At 44.5% G+C, this 22,133-nt stretch overlaps 1 protein-coding gene across 5 annotated transcripts in view; it reads right to left on the bottom strand.

The window, feature by feature from the left end:
• Nucleotides 1–22,133, bottom strand: part of CLCC1 (chloride channel CLIC like 1) — a 1,126,062-nt gene that overhangs the window by 707,184 nt on the left and 396,745 nt on the right. For all 5 annotated transcript variants that reach the window (XM_069641849.1, XM_069641853.1, XM_069641850.1 and 2 more), the window contains one exon: nt 27–137. In XM_069641849.1, coding sequence (XP_069497950.1) covers nt 27–137 — 111 coding nt within the window. The remainder of the gene's footprint in view (nt 1–26; nt 138–22,133) is intronic.

Below are 22,133 nucleotides of genomic sequence, written 5' to 3'. Positions count from 1 at the left end.
GAACTCATCAACATTCTTCTACTTACAAGCCCAAGCTTCCCAGTTTCAATTAAAATCTTGTTCAAGTAGCGCTTGAAAACAGGAATACTGCTGCTTTCACGTGATGAAGTCTTGTCCTTTTTGTGAAAAAATTCAATCTAAAAGAGGAAATTGGTTAAATTACAAATCTGAAAGAAATAATAGCACAGTCGCAAGACTACAAAAATAAAGAGTGTGTTCATATAGTGTTAATAGGCAAGGGGAGTACTTGTACATAGAGCAAAACCCCACCAGCCAGAGGGGACAGGCCTGAGCGAAACAAAAGCCTTCACCAAAGGCCTTAAGCAATTGCAGGCCAGGAAAGCCCGCTCCCCCAGGCCATGATTGCTACCTTCAGCCATGCTCCAGGCCCCACCAAGTCACTCAAAGTAGCCATGGGGCCTAATGGCCACTGTACCCGATTGTGTGCTCGTGGGCCATTGGACAGGGCAGTGGCCAATTTGTCTGGGTCATGGCATATTGCCATGACCGACTACCCCTCCATCTTATTTGGCCCTTTGGCTTCAATCATCGGCAGCAAAAGGGGCTACAATATGCCTCGATTCATGTGTAGGGAAGTTCAGGGACTCAGATTCGGACAACAGGGTCCAAAGAAAAAACATAATTTTATCCTGATCTTTTTCTGTGCTTTGAGAGGAATATGGGCACCCCTCTCTGACCCCCCCCCCCCAAAACTTATCCTAGGGTTGGAGGCTCAATCAGGGGGCTATATTCCCCTACGCTTCGGAGAAGCATGTCGGAGACCTTCCTTCAGGTATGCCAATCTTGCAGTAAAATCAACAATTTTCTTGCCAACTTAAGAATATTTTGCAACCCTCTTGCCAGGAAAAGATCTGTAAAGTACAATGGCAGCTTTTGGAAAAACAAATTGCGTACCCACAACCAATAACATTTTACATTTCCTAACTATGCAATCCAATGTTCTGAAATAGTCTGCAAATGCCAACACCAGGACGCAAGTCCTTTTTGGATGGATTGTTCCAGATTTAAAACAAACCGCTGGGCATATCTGCACAAAATTTGCAAAAGCATACTCTTGGGACTCTGCTTGGAAATTTGATGCAATTCTGTCCAGCAGTACAGCTTGCAGCACAAAGTGTTTTGTCAATATTAGATATGAAGATTTAAATAAAATGTGGGACCCATCCTATAGCTCTGTCCCCTCTTGATGAAATGGTGTGTGCTTATGTATCACATACATTACTTACTGTAATCAGATTTCTGATGCTTGTATCTGCTTAGAATCACATACTTTGCATAGGCCAACATCTAGTGGCAAGCACAGATATTGCACATGGAGTTTTTGAAGTTCGAAAGGGACTCCAACTGGGCATGTTGGTAATATCATCCCTAGTGTGACGTCTACTGTACCCATGATCCCTCGTGGGTTCCTCAGATTATTTGTTTTTGACAAGAGGGAGTGTAAGCGTGGCGAGTAGGTAGTTATCATAAGATGTGTAAACAATCTATGTTTTTCGCATGAACCTTCAACTCTAAGAGGGAAGGAAGGACGGGCGCATGTGAACATAAGCAGATACAAGCATCAGAAATTCGATTACGGTAAGTAATGTATGCCTTCCTTCTAAAGCTTGTGGATCTTCTTAGAATCACAAGCTTTGAGTAGATTTGTGAGCAGTACTTGGAGACGGAGTGGGTTATTTGAAGGTAGCGCTGCAAACAGATGTTTTAACACTGCTTGTTCCACCTGAGAATGTGTGTCTAAGCAGTAATGTTGGGAGAACGTGTGAATTGAACTCCAAGTAGCAGCTTTGCAAATGGCATCTAAAGGCACATTTGCTATGAAAGCTCTAGTTGCCCCTGTGCCTGGAGTTGAGTGTGCTCTAGGCTACATTCCCTTAGCAAGAGAATAGCAAAGTTGGATGCAGTTGACAATCCATTTTGAAATTGCTGATTAAGAGATAGGATCACTTATCTTCCTGTGGCTATGGAAACAAAAATAACAGTCGTTTTTTCTGATAGGTTTAGTCTTTTGAAGGTAGTACATTATAGGCCTTCTTATATCTAGTGTATGAAGGCTTATTTCTGCTGCGTTTTTGGTGTTTTGGAAAAAATGCAGGAAGTTCAGTGGACTGGTTCACACAGAATTTGGAGATAAAATTAGGTGAAAAACGCAGGTGCGTGCGTAGTACTACTTTACCTTTTTAATAGATGTAATAGCCTCAAGAAAAGCTGTCTTATAAGTGAGATGTATAAGACCGGCTTTGAGCATCGGCTCGAAAGGGGGACCCATGAGCCTTGCAATACTCTATCCTGCATTTATGATCGATCCATTGCTAGTTTCAGCGACACAGTAAGCTACATTGTAATTACTACTACCATTCTACCTGCACGCCAAACTGCTTTGTCCACATTTGTCTGTCACTACAAGACAACTGTATTGTGAACGGCTCAAACCTGTAACCTTGAGTATATCCAAATGCAACCTTCTAAGTATCAGGCCCGCCTACTGCAATTTGAAATGTCAACTGTAATGTAACCCATTAACCAAGACAACTGTACTGTGAGCTGCTCAAACCTGTAACACTTAGTATGCTCCAACTGCAACCTGCTTAGCATCATACCAACCACCTGCAATTTATGTCAACTGTAATGTAACCCATTAACAATGTATTTAAAATGTAATAAATGTAACATGTGACCTTGCGCCCGGATACCTTCGGGGTTGGTGCGCCATATAAATAAACAAACAAACAATATTAAGGTCTGTGAGAAACCTGAAGGTGTCTCACTTACTAGTCCACCAGGATCTGTCATCCAGGTGGCCAGGACATGGCCATCGCTATTGGATCCAGTTCCTGGTGGTGGACCAGTGAGGGAGGATCACCTGGATGGGGGGTCCCTCAGGGAGTGAAAGTGGGACACTGATGGGTGAGACGCGGTATCCCCCTTCTTTCAACGCCTTTTCCCCATCCTACCACGTAGGATATTTAGAACCCCCCTTCCCCTTTTCCGACACAAACACTTTCACACACCATAAAAAAACAACGGACTAACACCAGAGCTGTTTACCCAACATGTCCCAATACAAGGGTCAGGCAAAGTCAGGCAATTGACCAGAACCACACAGACCTGACAGCCTTTGGATAAAAGGTGGAGCACGAGAGCTCACTACAAGCAAGGCAGACCGCACGACGAGACAGCTAATCCAGCACAGCAATTCAAGAGGAGGAGAACAGCAGCGAAAACCGAAGGGATGAAAAGGAGAGACGTGACCTTGCACTTTCCGATTCAGACCCGCAGAACCTCCCCGAAAGGAACTGTAAAACCACAGACAATAGCTAACGTGTGTAGCAGCAGATGTCAATGGTACACAGAGCATGCCTACGCTGATAAACAGGACAGAGAGAGACGCCGGTTACCGTGGTACAGTCCTCGACTCCAGATACCAGCGAAAACAAGCAGTTCATCACAGTCAGTGAGTCAAGGGGAGAGCTGATGAGAAACCGAACTGTGTTGAATGAAAGTTGCAAAGTAGCAAATGAAGGGAAGTTCAAAGAACTGTTAGCATTAAGGGAACACCAGCTACAGAGGGGTCGGGCACCACGTGTGTGCGCACGCACTCGATACCAATTTGGTGAATCCTGCATTTTTGGAACTAACGATATAAGAAGGCCTTAGGAGGGCCTTCACCAGAAGGTCAAAGTGGTCATACAGGGGTCTTGCAGAATCCTCTGTACAGTCGAAAGTCTTTGACCAACAAAGTAGTAAGAACGAAGAAAGAACTCTTTGTGATTGGCCGTAGTGAACCTGACTAAGGGAGGTTGAGAATTGCCCACAGGGTGTTGTTTAAAAAGACATTAAGATGTGTTGTTTAAAAAGACATTAAGACCTGTGAAGTGCAACAGGTGAAGGTGTTTGTGAAAAGCCATAGTGAACCCGACGAGGGAGGCAAACAGTCAAGAAGGGTCTGAACCCGAAAGAGGGGGATCCTAGGGTGAAAAGTAGCCCCCCAAAGACTGGTGAATCTAAAAGGATAAAGCGTATAAAAGAGAGCCATAGTGAACCCGACTGAGGGAGACTGAGAACCGAGAGGGGTCATCACCCGGAAGAGGGGGGCCCATGGGTGAACCACCATCACCCTAAAGTGCCATAAGAAACTAACTTTCTTTTTTTTATATTCACATCAGGTCCTCGAGGGAAAGAGACTTTTTGCCAAAAATAAAAGACAGCCATCGAACAACCTAAAAGCTGAAAACGGAACTGTCAGCTCGTGCTGGGAAACCTCGAGCGTGTTCTGTGCTCAGAAGTGCCACCTTCTCCCGTGCTCAAAACGTGGGGAAGGGAGACCCCTAGCTAACACATTCAGACTTATTATTTGTGAACACTTCTTTCTTTATTGTACACCCTATCCCACACTCTTTCTATATTAGTTGTAAAGACTGGCAATAGCATAATTTTTTTTTGGTATTGGCCCTTTTACTTTGAACAGATGCCACAAGGACTGCCTTATTTTTTTTCATTTGATGCTCGAAGCTTGCTCCCATCTTAGATTTAGGTTAGAGTAGGGTTTTTTCCAAACTGCACACTTTAAAATAAACACCCTAGAATCATATCACTTGTGTCTGTCTTTACTGTTGCCACCATGAGTTCCTTACAGGTCCCCTCCGGGCGTACAATTAGAAATTGGAGGGAATCATTTTCTGACCCCTTTCATAAATGCTTTAATCACAGGTACTTTCCACCATGAAACTTTGTTTTGCCAAGTGGTGTATGCTGAGAGAGCAGTTAGGTGTACCTTTAATAAGGGGAAGGCTAAGCCCGAGTCTAACAGATATTGTACTATATTTGAAGGTGAGCACTGAATTGCACTTAGTGAATGTGCTTTGCACCATAACACAAAACACTTCCATTTCTTGAAATAAGAATGTATTGTGTTTGGCTTACGTGCCTCTTTTAGAACGTCTATGCATCTTTGATCTAGGTTTAAGTGACCAAATTCTAGGACCTCAGGAGCCAGGCTGCTAAATTCAAAGTTTGAGGGCTCGGGTGGGTGTTGTCCCTTCATTGTGTGACATGTGGGATGGACATGGTAGTTTGATGGGAGGACAGAGTGACATCATCTGCAGGTGTGAGAACCATGTTTCTCGTGCCCACATTGGAACTATCAGGATAAGTGTTACTTGTTCTCGGCGTAGCTTGTGGACTATGTTGTTGAGAAGCGGTGTTGGGGTGCTGGGGGGTGGGGGAGAAGCATACACACATTTCCCTGACCAATTCATGAGTAATGCATTCCCCTTGGATCCTTTATGGGGAAATCTCGATGCGCAGTCTAGGCATTGTGCGTTTTCTTGTGTACCAAAGGTGTCTATTTCTGGGAACTCCAAGTCTGAGAAGACATTGCGTAGCACGTCTGTGTTTAGTTGGCACTTATGTTCTGAGGGCATCACCACACTTCTGCTTAGTACATCTACCATTGAATTGAGTTCTCAGTAACAAGTTGTGCCAGAAGAAACATGTTGTGCTTCAGTGCCCGCAGCCACATTTTCTAGGCTACTTTGGAGAGCCCTGGAAAATGTGATCCCCCTTGTTTGTTTATCTAGAAAATGGCTGTGGTGCTGTCTGTTAGAATCAGGACTGTTTATGTACTAGCTCTGGTTTGAAAGCTTGAAGTGATATGAAGAATGCTAATAGTTCTAGAAGGATGATATGCTTTTTGGTTAATGCGTGTGTCCACACCCAGTGTGCAGAGTGATGGAACAAATGTGTTCCCCTTCCCGTTAGGGATGCATCCATACTAAGAGTGGCCTTGATAGCTTGTGTGTTCAAAGGTTTTCCTTTTAACAGGTTGTCCTTGGACCACCACTGCAGCGATTGAACCAGAGATTGTGAAACCACCACTACATCATCCCATAGACAGCTTTCTTGCAACAATTGTTTTGCCAGCCACTCTTGCATTGGACGCATGTGCAGTCGGGCGTGTGGCACTAGATAAATACAGGAAGCCATAATTCCTAAAAGGCGCATTACCTTTCGCACTGTTACACGATGACCAGCTATTGTATGTATTGAGGAGTTTAAAAAAACATGTTTTGTACCCTCTCTTTGGGTGGAAAGACTAAACTGGAGTTTGTACGTATTAGTGCCCCATGAGATTGTTTTACTTGACTGGGCACTAGGCTTGACTTTATGTTTATTTTTAAAATGTTTATATTTCTTTTTTATTTGGCATTTAGTTTCTTACAAACATTTCTTTACCAACCTTATACATTTCATCATACACAATTTTAAACATACTATATTTTAGTCAGATCCTTCCGTTTGCTATTGACCCTACAGCTTTCAGGCGGTTCATGGCAGCTGTGTTTCTTGTAGCTTAATTTTCCTACAAATCGCCTCAACGAACTTTACCAGAGCATATATCATTCTGGTGCTTTCCCCCCCCCCCCATAGAGGACCTCCGACCACCCTTCTGCATCCAGCCCACATTTCTCATTCATGAGATGTATTGTTCTTAAATCTCTCAATTCAGCACAGGACAGAATCAGGTGTTTCAAGGACTCTGACTGTGAACCAAATAGACAGCACTTGCCGTTCCCTGATTTGTCCCCATATCTTCGTAGAATTACTTTTGTATGGAGAACATTCAGTTGAAATCTTAAGAAAAGGTCCCTCTGACTGTTATTAGAACATCTTCTCAGATATTGCGGGCTGACGTTTGGAAGTGCGAAGACGCTTTTAGAAAGTGTGTGAAGAGTAGAGTTCGATCTTCGTTGTTCCGTTTCGCGCCAGTCGTCTGCCCACAAGATCTTTTGCACGGGCATAGGGTTTTTACAGAGGTTATCAATCGAGGTACCTAAATTCTGTAGGATAGCTTTAGAGTGATCCAACCACAAGTTCAGTCCCCAGTCATTCATGCCTGAGTCTTTTGCCTTAATCACATCAAACTGCAGGGGACAGTTAATCAGGTTCACCTTCCTGAAGAGTAGCAGTACCTTCGATGATACTCTCACATATAGTGATAGCAGGCCCACCTTGTGTCGGATGATTGCCACTGGTATTGGATAGGTGCAAAAACTTTTTTCCAGAACCATCCTTCAAGGTAGTCCCAGTCCTCCCAACGGAGAACAAGGCAAGCCTCTACTCCATCGGTAAGGACTGGTTTCACTTTTTGATTGTAGTAGTTTATGACTGGAAGAAGAGAAAATTTGCCGAACTTGTGCTCAGTCATGATCCCTTGATCCCTCCGAACTATGCCGTCCTCTAATCTGGTCACACATGTATATTGCGTTTTGCTATGATCCCCCATGCACAAGTAGTAGTCTCCTGACAAGAGTTGTGCACCCCACCTTATTCAGCCTGTTTGTGTCGTACTTGCATCCCTAATCACTTACTATCGAAGCAAGTGCTTACCTTCCTCTGCTGCACCTAACCTGCTCCCACTACTGAATTGTGTTGCAGCCTGCCTACGATACACCAAAACTGTACCACGATTGTACGCATGTTGGTATCTATGTATCACACTATGCTGCACCGAGCGTGCCCTACACATTACTGAACTGTACTGTACTACCATACACAGGTCGCACTGTAATCTCTACCTATTCACTGCTGCAGCCTGTATACCTCTGCTTCACCGCGCCTACCCTGCACTGCATATTAGTCAATCTTACTGCCATTGTCTACTCGTGCTGCACTGTAATTTCTACTTACATATTGTAGATGCTTATGCACCTCCCTTTGTTACACCTAGCTCACCCCTCCCATCTCTAAACCGTGTCCAAGCCCACCCACTTGTACTGCAACTCGACTTACAAGTCCTGTGCTGAAACCTTTGCAAACTTTTCACCTGCTGTACTACCCACGCTTGTAACAAAAAAAGGAACAAAGATAGGTCGACTACCCCTTCCTTTTGTCCCTGAGTAGCAACAGGTAAAGTCAATGACAATCTAATTCACTCTCTGATTGTTAAAGCCACAACTCTTTTAAGTCAATATAGCATGTTGATTTATTTTAATACATCTTATACAAAACTAAAAAGGCCTGTAAATAGGTCCTAGATACAAACATCTAAAAACAAAACTGTGCTAACCACTTACATTTTAAATGGTGACAATGCACCGTACCGTCAAAGTAAATATAAAGAAAGACATTTTTTAAAGAAAAAGTTAGATGAACAAGATATTTTTAAGACAGGGAAAAAACTGTAAAGTACTGTTGGCATGTACTGCTTATTCACAAATTCAAAAGAAATATCTGGGATCAATAACCATGATCCCTCCTGCATTCATTAATGAGACAGTTGTCTACAGTGGCAGCCGTTTCTTTGGTCGTTTAGCATATATCTACAACCTCTCTATGTTACTTTACAAGATTGCTGAAGGGTATACATAATGTTGTGAATTCAAAACAACACCCTTTTTGTTTCTTAGTGTAGATTGAGAAAAAGGAAAAAAGGTAGTATCAGTTTCCTTATATTTAGTCGACATATGTTTCGGCCATATTAACTCACAGTTCACTCTCGCAGTGCCGCAGGTTTTGTTGGTACAGGCCGTCTGCAGGACAGGACAAACAAATGTTTTAAGCGTGTAGTTTATACTTTCCCAGATTCTATATCTCTAGTTATAGTGGAGAGTCTTGATGCCATCAGTATATGGCTGCCTTCACCTCTGTTTATACAGGTGCTCACCATCTAAAGGTGGTATACCGAGTGCTCCTATTCTTACTGGTGCCTGCTGTGGCTATCCACGTGTGACCAACATGTTAGTCACTAAACACCTATACCCCTCGGACATCCCTTGTAGCCATTTCCTACCCTCCCTTTTCACTCCATGCAAAATCCCATCTACACACCACACTCCTGTCATAACTACACACCCCAGACCTACCATACATAGAAACCACCTATTAGGTCTCTGCTCCAGAACCCCACGCAATATGGCGCAGACCCGGGTAGATACCATGCCTCTACGAAATTCCCTGCCTTCAGCAACCACCACAAAAGGCCACCCAAATGATGCCTAGATGCCCAGAAGGCCACCCAGATGCCCAGACACACCGATACCCGCAACCAAATCAGGCCCACCATTGGCACCTCCCAATGCCGGAAAGAAGCTCAGACTCCCACAAACGTGCAATGTGCGCTAATTAACGCTAGGTCTATTCCCGCACACGCCTTAGAGATTCACGACGTGATCAGCAACTTAGACCTCGACATCGTTGTCATCACCGAGACCTGGCTGCACAGTGCTGCGGGGCTCGCTCTCACACTAGCTATCCCACCAGGATACTCCATCATCAGGCAGGACCGACTCACCTCCGTAGGAAGGACCACCTAGAGGTTAGACAATCGCCATCTAATCTAGGAGGCAACATGAATGCCCTCACAATTAAGATTGCCCTTTCCTCCAACTCCACGATCACCCTCAATCTTGTTTACCGCCCACCTGGCCCAATACTAGATTTCCATGACAACCTCATACACCTACTTGGGGAAAACCTAAAAACCTCCTCAAAAACAATTCTCATAGGGGACCTCAACCTGGGCCTCAACGATAAGAGTGAAAAACCAGCTAAAGCCCTAACACTAGCTCTACAGGAACTAGGCTTTCACCAAAAAAATCGAATCTCCACACACTACAAAGGGCGAACCCTCGACTGGGTCGCTGAGCACAACTGTGATATCGACATTAGCTCCATCACCCCCACATCATGGTCAGACCACCTTCTCATACACATCTTCATTCCCACCCTGGCCTCCAATACCAAAAACTCCAACCCAATGCCCCCAGCCTTGGCGAGAAGTGTGAAAAACCTCCCTAAAGAAAAGATTCTACCCTATCTCAGGACTCTCGCCACCAACCCCCCTGAGTCTACAGACCCATCGTTACTAGCAGACATCTACAAATCTGTTATCAGCACCGCTGTAGACATTATTGCTCCCCTGCAGAAGAAAAAAGTTAAAAACATCAAACATTCCAAAACCTAGTTCTCCACTGAACTTAAAGAACTCCACACCCAAAAACGCAAAGCGCTGAACAACTGGCAAAAGTCAGCAACTCCTGCAACATTATCCTCGTACATAGAACTTGCCTCTCAATACAAAAAAGCTAATCATCACAGCTAAATCGGCTTCCTATAACGATAGAATCACTAACGCAAGCTCTGAATCTAAAGAACTCTTTGCAATCTTTAAAGAACTCTCCACACCAGCGACCAAATCTTAAGACATCATCAAAGATCAAAATTGGTGTAACACAATACAAACTGCCCTACTAAGAAAAAAAAAATGGAACTCCTACAAGACAAAATCCATGAGCACCACAAAAATCTAACGCAGCATATCAAACTAACAGCCAGCAATGAGCTCACCACCCCCTCAGACCCAATAGTCCCCGCCGAGCCCTTAACACCATTCAAATTCCGGGAAGTCACTGAACTCAAAGTAATCGAGATAGTGAAAAATATCAGGCCCTCTAACTGCAAAGGAGATGCCTGCCCAGCCAAACTAGTCAAAGACTTGTGTAGAAACACTCGCCCCGTTTCTCAAATCCTTCATCAGCGCCTCCTTCAACTGTAACACTGCTCCTGATAGCCTAAAAGAAAAAAGGGTGCGCCCACTGCTAAAAAAAATACACACTTGACCCTGAAATTGCAAATAACTATAGGAAAATTACCACCGTCCCTTTCTTGCTCAAGATACTGGACAAAATAGCCTACACACAAATTCAACAATATCTTGAAAAAAACCACATCCTAGGTAAAAGACAGTCTGGCTTCCGCCCAGGACATGGCACTAAGTTCGCTCTACTCAATCTCAAAATCCAACTGGGTGACATTATGGATACAGGCAAACCAGCACTTCTCCTATTAGATCTGCCTGCGGCGTTTGACCTAGTCAACCATGATATTCTAGGGATGCACCTAAAAAAAGAGGCCCACTTCTTGCCAGAAGCCATCTCATGGGTAGCTTCCTAACTGAACGGAAGACTCATAAAAGTCTTCTCAGACACTGCTTGCGCCTCCCCGACCACCATCCACTGCGGAGTACCCCAGGGCTCCTGCACTGCCTGGGGGCAGTATGGGCACTATACAACATCTTCACCCTCCCGCTTTTCAACGACATGGACCATCGCAACATAGCGTATACTAACCACGCTGACGATACCCAGGTGCTTCTCCCTCTATCTGGCACATATGAACAAGATGCCACAGCACTAACCAAAATCTACTCTGCCATCCAGACCTGGATAGCTGTAAACGGTCTCTGCCTAAACGGGGACAAAACAGAGATCCTCATAGTAGGCACCAGCGAGACTCTCAACAAACTCCCACCACAATATAAAACCTTCACCATCGACAACTCTACCATCACAGTTTCAACAGTGGTAAAAACGCTAGGAGTTTACCTCGACTCCTCTCTCTCCATGTCCCGCCAGGTCAATGCGGACAAGCCGTTCCTCTCCACCAAAAACTGCCTATCAATGTCCAGGGCTACAGTCAGTACCAAACTGGATTACTGCAATGCCCTCTTTCTGGGAACATCAGCTAAAAACCTCCATAAACTTCAAGTCACACAAAATAGCGCTCTTAGAGCAGCCCTTAGCATTCCAAAGAGGGAACATCTTCAAGCCAGGAAAGATGCCCACTGGCTACCAGTCAAGGAACGCATTCTCTTTAAAACACTGGCCATTACGCACAGGTGCATCTCCCTTGATGCCCCATCCTACCTGTCAGAAAGAATCACCCTCCGCTCCTCAACAAGACCCACCAGGTCACATCTCTCCAACCAGATAGACGTACCCGACTTCAAAAGAACTAAAGCTGGAGGGTCCAGCTTTCAGTACCTGGCCCCTAAGAATTGGAATCCTCTGCCCACATCACTAAGAAACGAAAAATCCTACCCCACCTTCCACAAACTGCTGAAAACAAAATTGTTCTGTTAGTTCTACATGTATTGTTATGCTGTTTTTAAATCGCATCCTAAGGAATTGTACATTGTATGCCTCTGTCTACAACTATACACCTTAATGTACTTGTGTAACCTGTTGTAACTATGTCATGCACGGATCATAAGCAAAGCCTTCTGTAACAGTGCCACGATGCCCCCGGGCCGCTTGTGCACTTTATAAATGCAAATAAATAAATAAAATAAATAAATGTTTTACCTTCCTCTTTAGGCAGTTTATCCATGATGTTTCACCTTTGTTTACGTTTATCATGGCCCCCAGATATTTTATTGCTTTAGTTGGATGCAAAGCTTTCCATTTAGTCCCCAGATCAACTCTTTTTTTCTTTCGACCCATTTGGTTTCCAAATACCATTATTTGGGTGTGTTTATCTCAAGGGAGTTTTGGTCTACATAGGTCTGCAGAATCTTTAGTTTCCTTTGCAGACCAATTGGCGTGTGGTCCAGAAGCACCAAATCGTCTGTATATGGGAGCCAGCCTATTTCTGTTCGGTTTATGTTGGGAGGAAAAGTAGATTTATCAGCCAAGGCTTTCTTTATGTCTTCTATAAAGAAATTAAATAAAACAGAAGCAAAGGGACATGCTTGTTTTGAGCCTTTGAAGGTGCACATTTTTCTAGTCAAGTGACCCAGCTGGTCCAACTTAATCTGCATGAAAGTCCCCGAAATGAGGTCCTTGATAACTAGGAGTAGATCTTTTGGGCAGCCTCATATTTTCAATTTCTGCCACAGTAGCTCTCAATCTATTCTATCGAAAGCTTGCTCCAAATTTATGTATGCGAAATAGATTATTCCGTTTCCCCTTATTGTTCTCATTTTCAGGAGGCTGATCAATAGTAAGTTCAGACTGCATCCCACCTCCTTAACAAATCCAGGTTGACCACCATCATAGCTCTCTGAGATTGACACCCACTTGTTCAGAAGCCTTAAGAGCACAATAGAAGAATATTTTCCCTAAAACGTCCAGACGGGTGATTGCCGGTAGTTTTTTGGTGCCAGTCTGTCCCCCTTTTTGAATATTGGTACCACCACCTCCACTTTCCAGGATGTCGGGATCTTTCAAAAGAGGACCATGCAAAAATCTGCCCACGCTCCGGGGCTGCTTTTAGTACAGTGTTTGAGAGACCATCAGGACCAGGGGCACGCAACCGGCCTGCCTTTTTTAATAGCATTAGAATTTCTTCTCTGTCCATTTCAATTTCCCATTCCAGTCCGGAAGATTCTGATCTGTTCACGGGATCCGTTGCTTTGAACAAGCTCACGAGATGGCTCACCCAAATATCTTCCGGAATAGGATTTAGTTGGTATGGGAAAGGGGACGCCCCTTTCTCATTTAAAAGCTGCAACAGGGTCTTATTATTATTAATGTTAAGCGCCTGTGGCATCATTTCTGCCTCTTTTTGGCTGATCATGGCTTTATGGGATTTAATCCAGTTCTTGTATTTATGCCTCCTTTTCTGTAATCTAGGCTTGCATTGCATAGGGCAATGTAAGCCATGGAATGTTACCTGGGTTGGAACCCTGTGTTCCCTCAGGGTTCCAGGAACCACAGCTGGGAGACTTTAGGATGTGAGATGCTACCAGAAGCATCCCCATTACTTCTGGCTTATACCCTGTAACCATTAATAAAGCACCTACTTTTGTACCTGCCGGCTCCTGCGTCTTCACTGCACCCTGTCAACCTTATTGGACCCAGACACTACAAATTTTGGTGACGATGATGGGATTACAAAGTGAAGAAGTGAAGCTGGATCTCTGTGGCAATTGATGATGATGAAGAAGAGAGGGCAGATGCGAAATTTTACTCCATGCGAACAGCTGAGACCACGGATGCGGACTAGAGGCCTATAGTAAACGTGTCCAGGAGAGGACCAGGACAGGTGAAGGTCCTACATTGTGGAGTTATACATGGCTGGACAGTGTGACGCCCATGCCACATGGAAGAGGGTGCGCACTGGCTGTGAATATTGAGATGTCATGGTCTGCTGCTAATTTCAGCCCAGTTAAAGTATGATGAAATGCGGCATTGCAGGACATGCAGTTCACCAGTGGCTCATTCCGCCACTTGCAGGGAAGTTTAGTAATGCGCACAGCAGCACCACCCACGTGTATTTTAAAGTTCCTATTTAAATGCAAGGAATATCTTCATTGGTCAAGTTCTTAGGGGGATGGATGTTGTTATCGTCCCACATATTTATGAAAATAAGTTATGAATTTGCTTTACATTAATATTATGTCACTACTGGTTGGTAGGGGTGACCCAATAAGAAATGGGTATTATATTTATACCACCATATGAGATGGTGAGGTCATGACTTTATTAATATGCTTTTAAGTTTTGACTCATTGGTGATGAGTATTATAGTAGTTTCTCAAGGGAGTAATACATGAGTTTATTGAATGGCCATGGGATGAATAAATAAGTATGTGAGAGCGCTATATAGGTTACCGGTTATTTGCATGCACATTTTATTTTTGTTGTTGTTCTTCTAACACTTCACATGCATAATTAACCAGTGCCATTTTCCTAGATGCCCTGTTTCTTTAACACTCATCTGTTTCTATGTGTTCTTGGTTCTGTTTGTCTTTTATCTATCCGTTCTCATCTTTTCAATGTGCTCTTTTGGGAAGCAGTGTGGTGGTGTGTGTCTGGCGTGTTTGGCTGTTTCGATTTTCATCTGGTTGGAGACAGGATTCCGGTTGGGTGTTCATGTTGGTGTGCTTGGTTGGGCTGTATAATGTTGCAAATGTTTCAGGTTTCTTTTGGGTATGGAATGTGATTTTGTGTGCGATGTGAGGATGGCTCGCAAATGCGCTCAGGTGTGGCAAACCCGAGACCCCGTGTGGCAGGCGGGGTAAGAGGAGAATACACTGTGATAGTTCTGAGTGTGGTATGGTGTGGATTGTGCTCAAGGTTGGCAGCTTTGAGATCTGGGAGTGGCAGTCCTGGATAAATGGTCGTATGTTAATGTTTTGGTCTAGAATGTTAGTTATGTGTTTGTAGTATATGCTTTGAAAGTTGCGAATGTGGGTTGCTACTCATAGGTGGTTGTTGTGTGTGTGTGTGTGTTATGAAGGATTCTGCCCAGTATGATTAGTGTGAGTCTCCATTTGACCACTTCTTTATAAGGATGGCAGGATGTGTAGTGTAGGCTTGTATTGCATACAGTAATGCAAGCCATGAAATGTTAGCTGGGTAGGAACCCTGTGTTCCCTCAGGGTTCCAGGAACCACAGTTGGGGGGCTTCAGAATGGGAGATGCTACCAGAAGGATGCCTATACATTAGCTCTCCCCATTACTTCTGGCTTATACCCTGTAACCATTAATAAAGCACCTACTTTTATACCTGCCGGCTCCTGCGTCTTCACTGCGCCCTGTCAACCTTATTGGACCCAGACATTACATTTTACTTAGTAAATCCCCTTTGTTTATTTTTGGTAGGCTGTGTAACCCTCGCAGGACAGTTCTAAGGAGATTTGTTTGAGCTACCACTTCCTTATCATAGACGTGTACTGGTCTGTGCACCGGTCGCAAGTCTTTATGTCGGCGCCCTCTAAAGGCAGTCACAACACTGTCATATTCAACTCCTTCCGTGTCCTGCTCCTGCCATGCTAATGAAGAGCTCGTTAGCTGAGGGATTTCTTTGGGTAATAGACAAAGTACTTAGTACCCGGCTGCCTACCCTTAAGAGACATAAAGGGAGAGACCTTGGTAACAGTGTGAGGTGTCGTACAGTAACACCATATCATCTCTCTCAACACTTTTTTCCAACTCAGTCCCGCTGCCATTGCTAGCTGCAGCCCTCCCTTCACAAACCTGTTAGCTCTCTCTACCAGACTGTTTGCCCTGGGCTGGTAAAGAGCCGTCCTCTAATGTTTTATACCATACTTTCTGAAAAAACCCTTCATCTTATCCGAGCAAAACTGAACCCCATTGTCTGAAAACCTTCCACGAACAAAGTATCTCTCTTGGCTGCTGTGTCTGAGCGTCTCTATCTCCTTCAGGCTTGGGAGAATGGTTGCCAGGCAACCGATGTCACAATGGAGACCGGGGCTCATAGGAACAGAGCCGACACGCCCCCACAGCGTGTGCTTCAGCGCGTATTCCTGCGCGCGGCCGGAGCAGCTGGGAGTCGCATGCAATAGCGCGCGCAGGTCAGTGTAGAGGTCTGTGCTAGTGTAGAGGAGTTAATCCCATGATTAATAATGTGACTTCAGGGGTCTTCTTGGGATTCTTACATATACTTTATTACATAGTTACATTAAGCTACACATAAGGATAACCACTGGGTCCCATCACCCAGACTTAACTGACCGCAGGTAGAACACTCATGCAGCATTCTCACATCAACATTCCATATGACATCACAGGGTCTCTCATTCACAAGCAAGCACTTCACAACACATTTCCTTCCTTTCCAATGACGCACAACCACACAACATTCACCAACAAGCACTTCACAACACAAAGCCCCCGAGTATTCCAGGACCCGATTTCCAGGTTTCTTAGTCCTTTGATCTTCTGGCTCTATTCATTGTCACTTCGCACCAACGCCCTGGCTAGCCAGCTCCAGGACTGGTGCTTGTGGCATGGAAGGTTTACCTTTCCGCTCTTGAATCACCACCCTTCTTAGCTTGTCTTCGGTATTTATCCCATGTATAGTGATCTTTTGCTGATTCTGGCTAGTCAGTCCCCCGCTTTGAGTTTGTAGGCGTGATGAGCCTGACTGCGATTTCAGACCGGATTCCTTGAAGCTTCCAGCGGAGGATCCAACCCTTTTGGTTCTGATTTTGAATAGTTGTCTGCCATGTTCCCGATCGACTTCTTTCCTGTGTTCTCGCTTCTCCTTAAATCAAATCCCAGAGTGCGAAGCTCATCGTTTCCCTCCAAGGGCAGCAAACTCAGGGAGGCTGACCCCATATGCAGGTTTACTCTATTGTTTTTTCTTTTATTGATAAAATCCACAATTTTGAAGTCATCTGTGTTGATCACTCTTAATTTAGGTATGTGATGCAACAAGCTCATGATGTTTGAGCGATTTAGGATCAGGCCATCGTCTGCTTTTAGTATTCTTTCAAGAGCGACTATAAATCTTGGATCAGACTTGTTGTCAGGACCATGGGCCCCTCCTGTTGTCGCTCTGAGAGGTTTCACCTTCCCACTAGGCTTCCTTTCATGCAATTCCTCGTTATGTTGCTCTGAGAGGCGATCTGTTTTTGACTTTAGGAGTAGTGTATTCAGGATTGAGTCTGATTTAGAGGGGCGGATTTCCTGTTCGTTCTCTCTTCTTATTTTGGCTCTTCTATCTGCAAGGGTAAAAAAACAGGGTAGACAAATTTTTCTCTATGATCTGGATGCTGCTCGATCCTTTCATCATTTAGTTCCAAAACCGGATTGGTCTCCTCCACCGATTCGCTGAAGTCCTCATATTCGTACACAGACAGTTCCAACAAGGAGTCCTCAACCTCATCTAATTCCAGTGGATCCCCAGGTAGCATTGGGGCTTTGGAGGTTGTCTGCCACTGAGCTCTGAGATCAGTGGTTTGTAATAAACCGTTTTTTTCCCTTGTGTTTCCAGTTGTTATCGGGCAGCCTGGAAACACATTCTTGAGATTTCAAAAAAAGGTTCTCGACTCACAAGATTTAATTATCTTTGGTTTCCTCATGTTTTTTGTTTATGCTTGCTCCCCTTTCTTTGTTAAGGTTGTCTCTTCTCCATTATTTTTTAGTTGCTCGAAAATGGAAAAGGTATTCCTCCTGGCAGGATGTGTTTCGGGTGGGTCGAGCCAATCAGCTACTAACAACCCTTTTCAGCTTCTGAGGCATTAACAGGTTCAACCTTGGTCTGTCCCACTGTAGCGTCTTCTCCTGTGATCGTGGGTATACAGGATGGGCTGAGGACGAGGACGACGATTCTTGTGGGAGATCCTGAGCCATTTCCCTTGGGTCTACTGATCGAGGAGCCCCTGAAGTCTCCCCGGCCAAAGAGTAAAAGCTGATGGGGGACTGCCTTGGACCTTTGTCACAGGCGACTGCCCCTTCTGGGGTTCCTTTGAGAAGCACTTGCTGAGGGTCCTGAGCTTGCTTTTGTGTTGTGGACCGTGACGCGATTTCACTGACCCCTTCAAGGAAGAGCCGCTTGTCGATCTTGGCATCTTGCATCAAGTCAACCAAAGATTTGATTACACCCTCCATTTCTTTTTCCCTCGCTCTTTTCTATCTTATTGATTCTATGAAGGACTCCACATAGACCAATTTAGAGTTCATCAGTGCAAGCAAGGTGGTCTGGTCTTTATAGTTATCGCTCAGGTCCTCATACAGTTTCAGATAGGGGGCCAAGGTGATTGTAACTGCAGAGAGAATGTTGGACTGCAGGCTAGCGGCCTACGGGGGCTGACGACATTCGTCCTCCTTAGTCCGCCCAGGGTTTTCAAATTTGGCTGTGATTTCCTGGAAATTTGCTCTTTAATCTCTCGATCAGCAGAGTTGTCTCTGTTAGGCAAAGTTTGCATGCAGTACCCTCTGGGACCACTACACACAACTATAACTACAGGTGTAAGCAAAACCAACCTTTGGTATAAGTCTGTACCACACAGGTTTTGGTAGCAAGCTGAGCAGCCAGGCTTATCTCAAGAGGGAATGTGAGCTTGTAATGAGGTTACACAGAGGTCTATAATTACAAGTATTCAGATAGACACTTAGGTTTCTTGGTAAAACACTTATTAGTTTATTACACAGTCAGTTAGAAAACATTCACTAAAAGGAGGCAATCAATATCACACAAAAATATACAACAATACTTCCGACTAACTGGTTCTGAAACATTTAAAGTACTTTGAAGGAGGAGCAAAATGGCATTCAGAACATTTGAAGTAGGAGCAAAAAGGCATAAGTTAATAAAACGAATAGTAGAGTTACTTTTAAACAGTGTAAATAGTTTGTGTTCACCAGAGGAGTTGGTCCAATACAATAGGTAGACCAAAGTCAATGGGCTAGAGTCTTGTATAGGTAAAAACGGTTCTGGTAGATAAACAGAAAAGTCTTTGCCACGGTTCTCGGAAGTAGTTCTCTGAGGAAAGAGTTATATGTCGGGTCACAAGCTGACTAGGCCTGCAAGTTGCCAAAGTTTCACGCACTTTCGCAGTGAGAGGTAAGTTCTCTAGGTCGGGTTTTCACAGTACCTTATATTGAAGAAAAAGAAGCAGCTGAAGACTTCTGTTCCTGGCAGTTCCTGCAGATCTCGCTGTTCCTGAGCCTCATTCGTGGGGACAAGAGGGAGGACGTCTGTGGACTCCTGCACTGCAAAGGGACTGGTCACAAAGCTAGCAAACTGGCAATTCTTCTATTCCGGTAGCTGTTTTCAAGCACACAAACTGGTGTCCTTCTCCCTGGCTATTCGGTTTACTGCAGCACTCTGAGAAAATACAACCAGCTCCGAGAATGGTATCCAGGTGGCTTACGAGTTGATTGGTCGCACCAACTCAAAGGAAGAAGTCGTCCTTGAAGGGCTTCTCTGTTGAGATGAACTTGGCGTTTCGGACCTGCAGCAGAGCTTCACCGGGCAAATCAACGGTCCTTTTCCAGCTCGTCTTCGGTTCTTTCGTTCCAGTGGTCGACTCTGCCTTCCAAACCAAGAGACTCGCCTTTTAAACAGTTTTCTCCCATTAATTCCAGCCTAGCTGCCACTCACCCAGCAGGGTGGCTGTCCTTGCCGGACAGTCAGCTAGCCAATCACGCCAGAGTACATTTGGGTCTCAGTTTGGCGCGCAGAGACAAACTCTAGAAGGACCTTTCCAAAAAGAAGTGGTGAAAAAAAGAAGACCGGGACCAGTTTAAACAAAGGAGGCTCAGACGCCATCATGTAAAACATGGCTCCCGCGATTTAACGTTACCGGTGTTCGCGGTCAGGAAAAATCATGGTAGTTCGTTGTAAAACCACTGCCACCAGCCATTTAGATAGGAAAGGGTAGTTTATCACAGAGAAAGTATTTAAAACTTGGGACAGCCTGAAAAGGCTTCCCTGTGTTACTGCACTGAGGGTGCTGTGTAACACACATGAAAAGATGATGCCTATGGAGTTGTCTAAAACTCCATAATCAAAAGAAACAAGCACAGAAATTAAAAGTACAAAGTCCCAAAGTTCAGCAAAAGAGCTGTGGGTCTCAAAGGTAGAGAGGAATTAGAACATTTATGAGAATTCTCCCTACGAGTATCCAGAAGATTCCATATCAGAGGATGATTCGTCTCTGGCGGATCCCCTGCTGTGCATATCATCACTGACTTGTCTACTCCTGGTGGAAAGGGTGTTCCTTTGTGGTGGGTTGCCTTCAAATGACTTTAATACTGCTGATAAATCCTCAATCTCATTTGGTCTAGATTTTTTTGCTGGAATGACGTTTGCCATATCCAGGTATTCTCTAGTTTCCAGACTCTGACGTTTCATCCTATTCGGGCTAATTTCCTTGCATAAGCGCAGTGCCAAACGCGCAATGTCTTCAGTTAGCCGGGCCACCTGAATGGGATTTTCCCTTGAACCAGGAGGATGGCAGGCATCAGAAAGCCCATTGGTGGCATCTAGATGACTAGTAGTCCACTCAATGTCATTTTGGATGTGTTGGTGCGGGTACTTCAGATCCAGGTTTGCCCACTCTGTCCGATTTCTCTCATGCATTAGGTCTGATCCCTTCTTCTCGCTTAAAATAACACTTAAGTTTTCCAATGTCAGAAACGGAGTGACATCTTTTTTTAAACAGGGGGGCCATTTTACTCCCCTATGGTTTTTCAGATCTGATTCCTATGCAGTCGCTAGTAATCTTAAGTTTGTTTTGGGGCTTCTGTGGCTCGCTCACCCCCTCATTCGATATAGCTCCCGTTGTATTAGGGTCAGGACACAGAGCCGGAACTTACATTTTGGGGTTGCCACAAGGGGCACTGGTGTTAGGTTGCAGATCACGCGCCGTATCAGATGTTGATTAGATTGCAGCATTTGTATCGACTATATCACTGGAGGACATGCTATTAGAAGTCGTTTGGTCCGTTGGGTCTGAAACTGGGTTTCCATGGTCAGATGCCAAATGGACAAGTTCCCCCGTTTCATTCAGCAAGTTAAGACATACCTGCCATCTTGTGCGTTGGTGACATCCCGCTTCATGCCGAAGATCCAGAAGGATGGTGCTTGGCTCCCGGCTCTCCCGCCGCAAACAACCTGCAACACTCCACGTCCGGAGTGGACGTTTTGAAAAATTAATATAAAGTGTAGACAGACTTTCCCTGCACAGCAGCAGGAGCAGCTTCAGCAAAAACAGGATTCCTCTATAATGCTGAACACTCGGCAAACACTTTAGTTTTTGGTGAATCCTAATTGGAACAGTAGGTTGACTGTATGTTGAGTGTTCTGCCTACACATTTGAGGTGCGTCTCCTGTTATTAGCCAGTCTTCTAAGTGAGGGTACGCTAGAAAGGACTGTGTTTGCAAGTGAACGGCCACTGCTGCTAGGACCTTTATAAACACCCTAGGGGCTGAGGCTATGCCGAATGGTAGCACTTTGAATTGGTAATGCTTGTCCCCCACTGTGAATGTTAAGTATTTTTTGTGCGCTGGCAACATTGAAATATGAAAGTATGCATCTTTCATGTCCAATTTTGTCATGTAATTCCCTTGTTTTAGCAGGAGGATTACCTCCTGGAACGTAGTCATCCTGAATTTTTTAGGCTTGATATAAGTGTTTGCAGGGCGCATGTCCAGTACCAGGGTTCTAGATCAAAGAATCGACAGTAAAGGGGTCGAGAGGTCAAAGGATCGACACCAAAGGGTCGACAGGTCAAAGGATTTTTTTTTCCACATTTTTATTTTTTTGGGGGGGGTGGGGTTCCCTCCCAACCCCCCCTTTTTCACACAAAAAAAATGTGAAAAAAAAAAATCGATCCTTTGACCTGTGTTAGGGAGAATTCTCTGTTTAGGCTGAATTTCCTAACCTAGTGAGTCCCCCAGCAGCTTTGCTGGATTTTTTGGGTTTATTTTTTTCTCCTGCCAAGAGTGAGACTCTTTTACCCTCACTCTTGGGCATGACTTGAGAGTGTTTCTGTAACTTGCTATGTGCTTATGGGCTATGGGGTATTTTTCCCCATAGGCTATCATTGGTTTTTGAATGTGTGTTACACAGCACC

The sequence above is a fragment of the Ambystoma mexicanum genome, chromosome 1q (genome assembly GCF_040938575.1).
Source record: "Ambystoma mexicanum isolate Mex_15411 chromosome 1q, UKY_AmexF1_1, whole genome shotgun sequence".
In the NCBI taxonomy this organism is placed as follows: Eukaryota; Metazoa; Chordata; class Amphibia; order Caudata; family Ambystomatidae; genus Ambystoma; species Ambystoma mexicanum.
The sequence above is the reverse complement of the archived record's forward strand: the minus strand, read 5'-3'. Positions and strand labels throughout refer to the sequence as shown.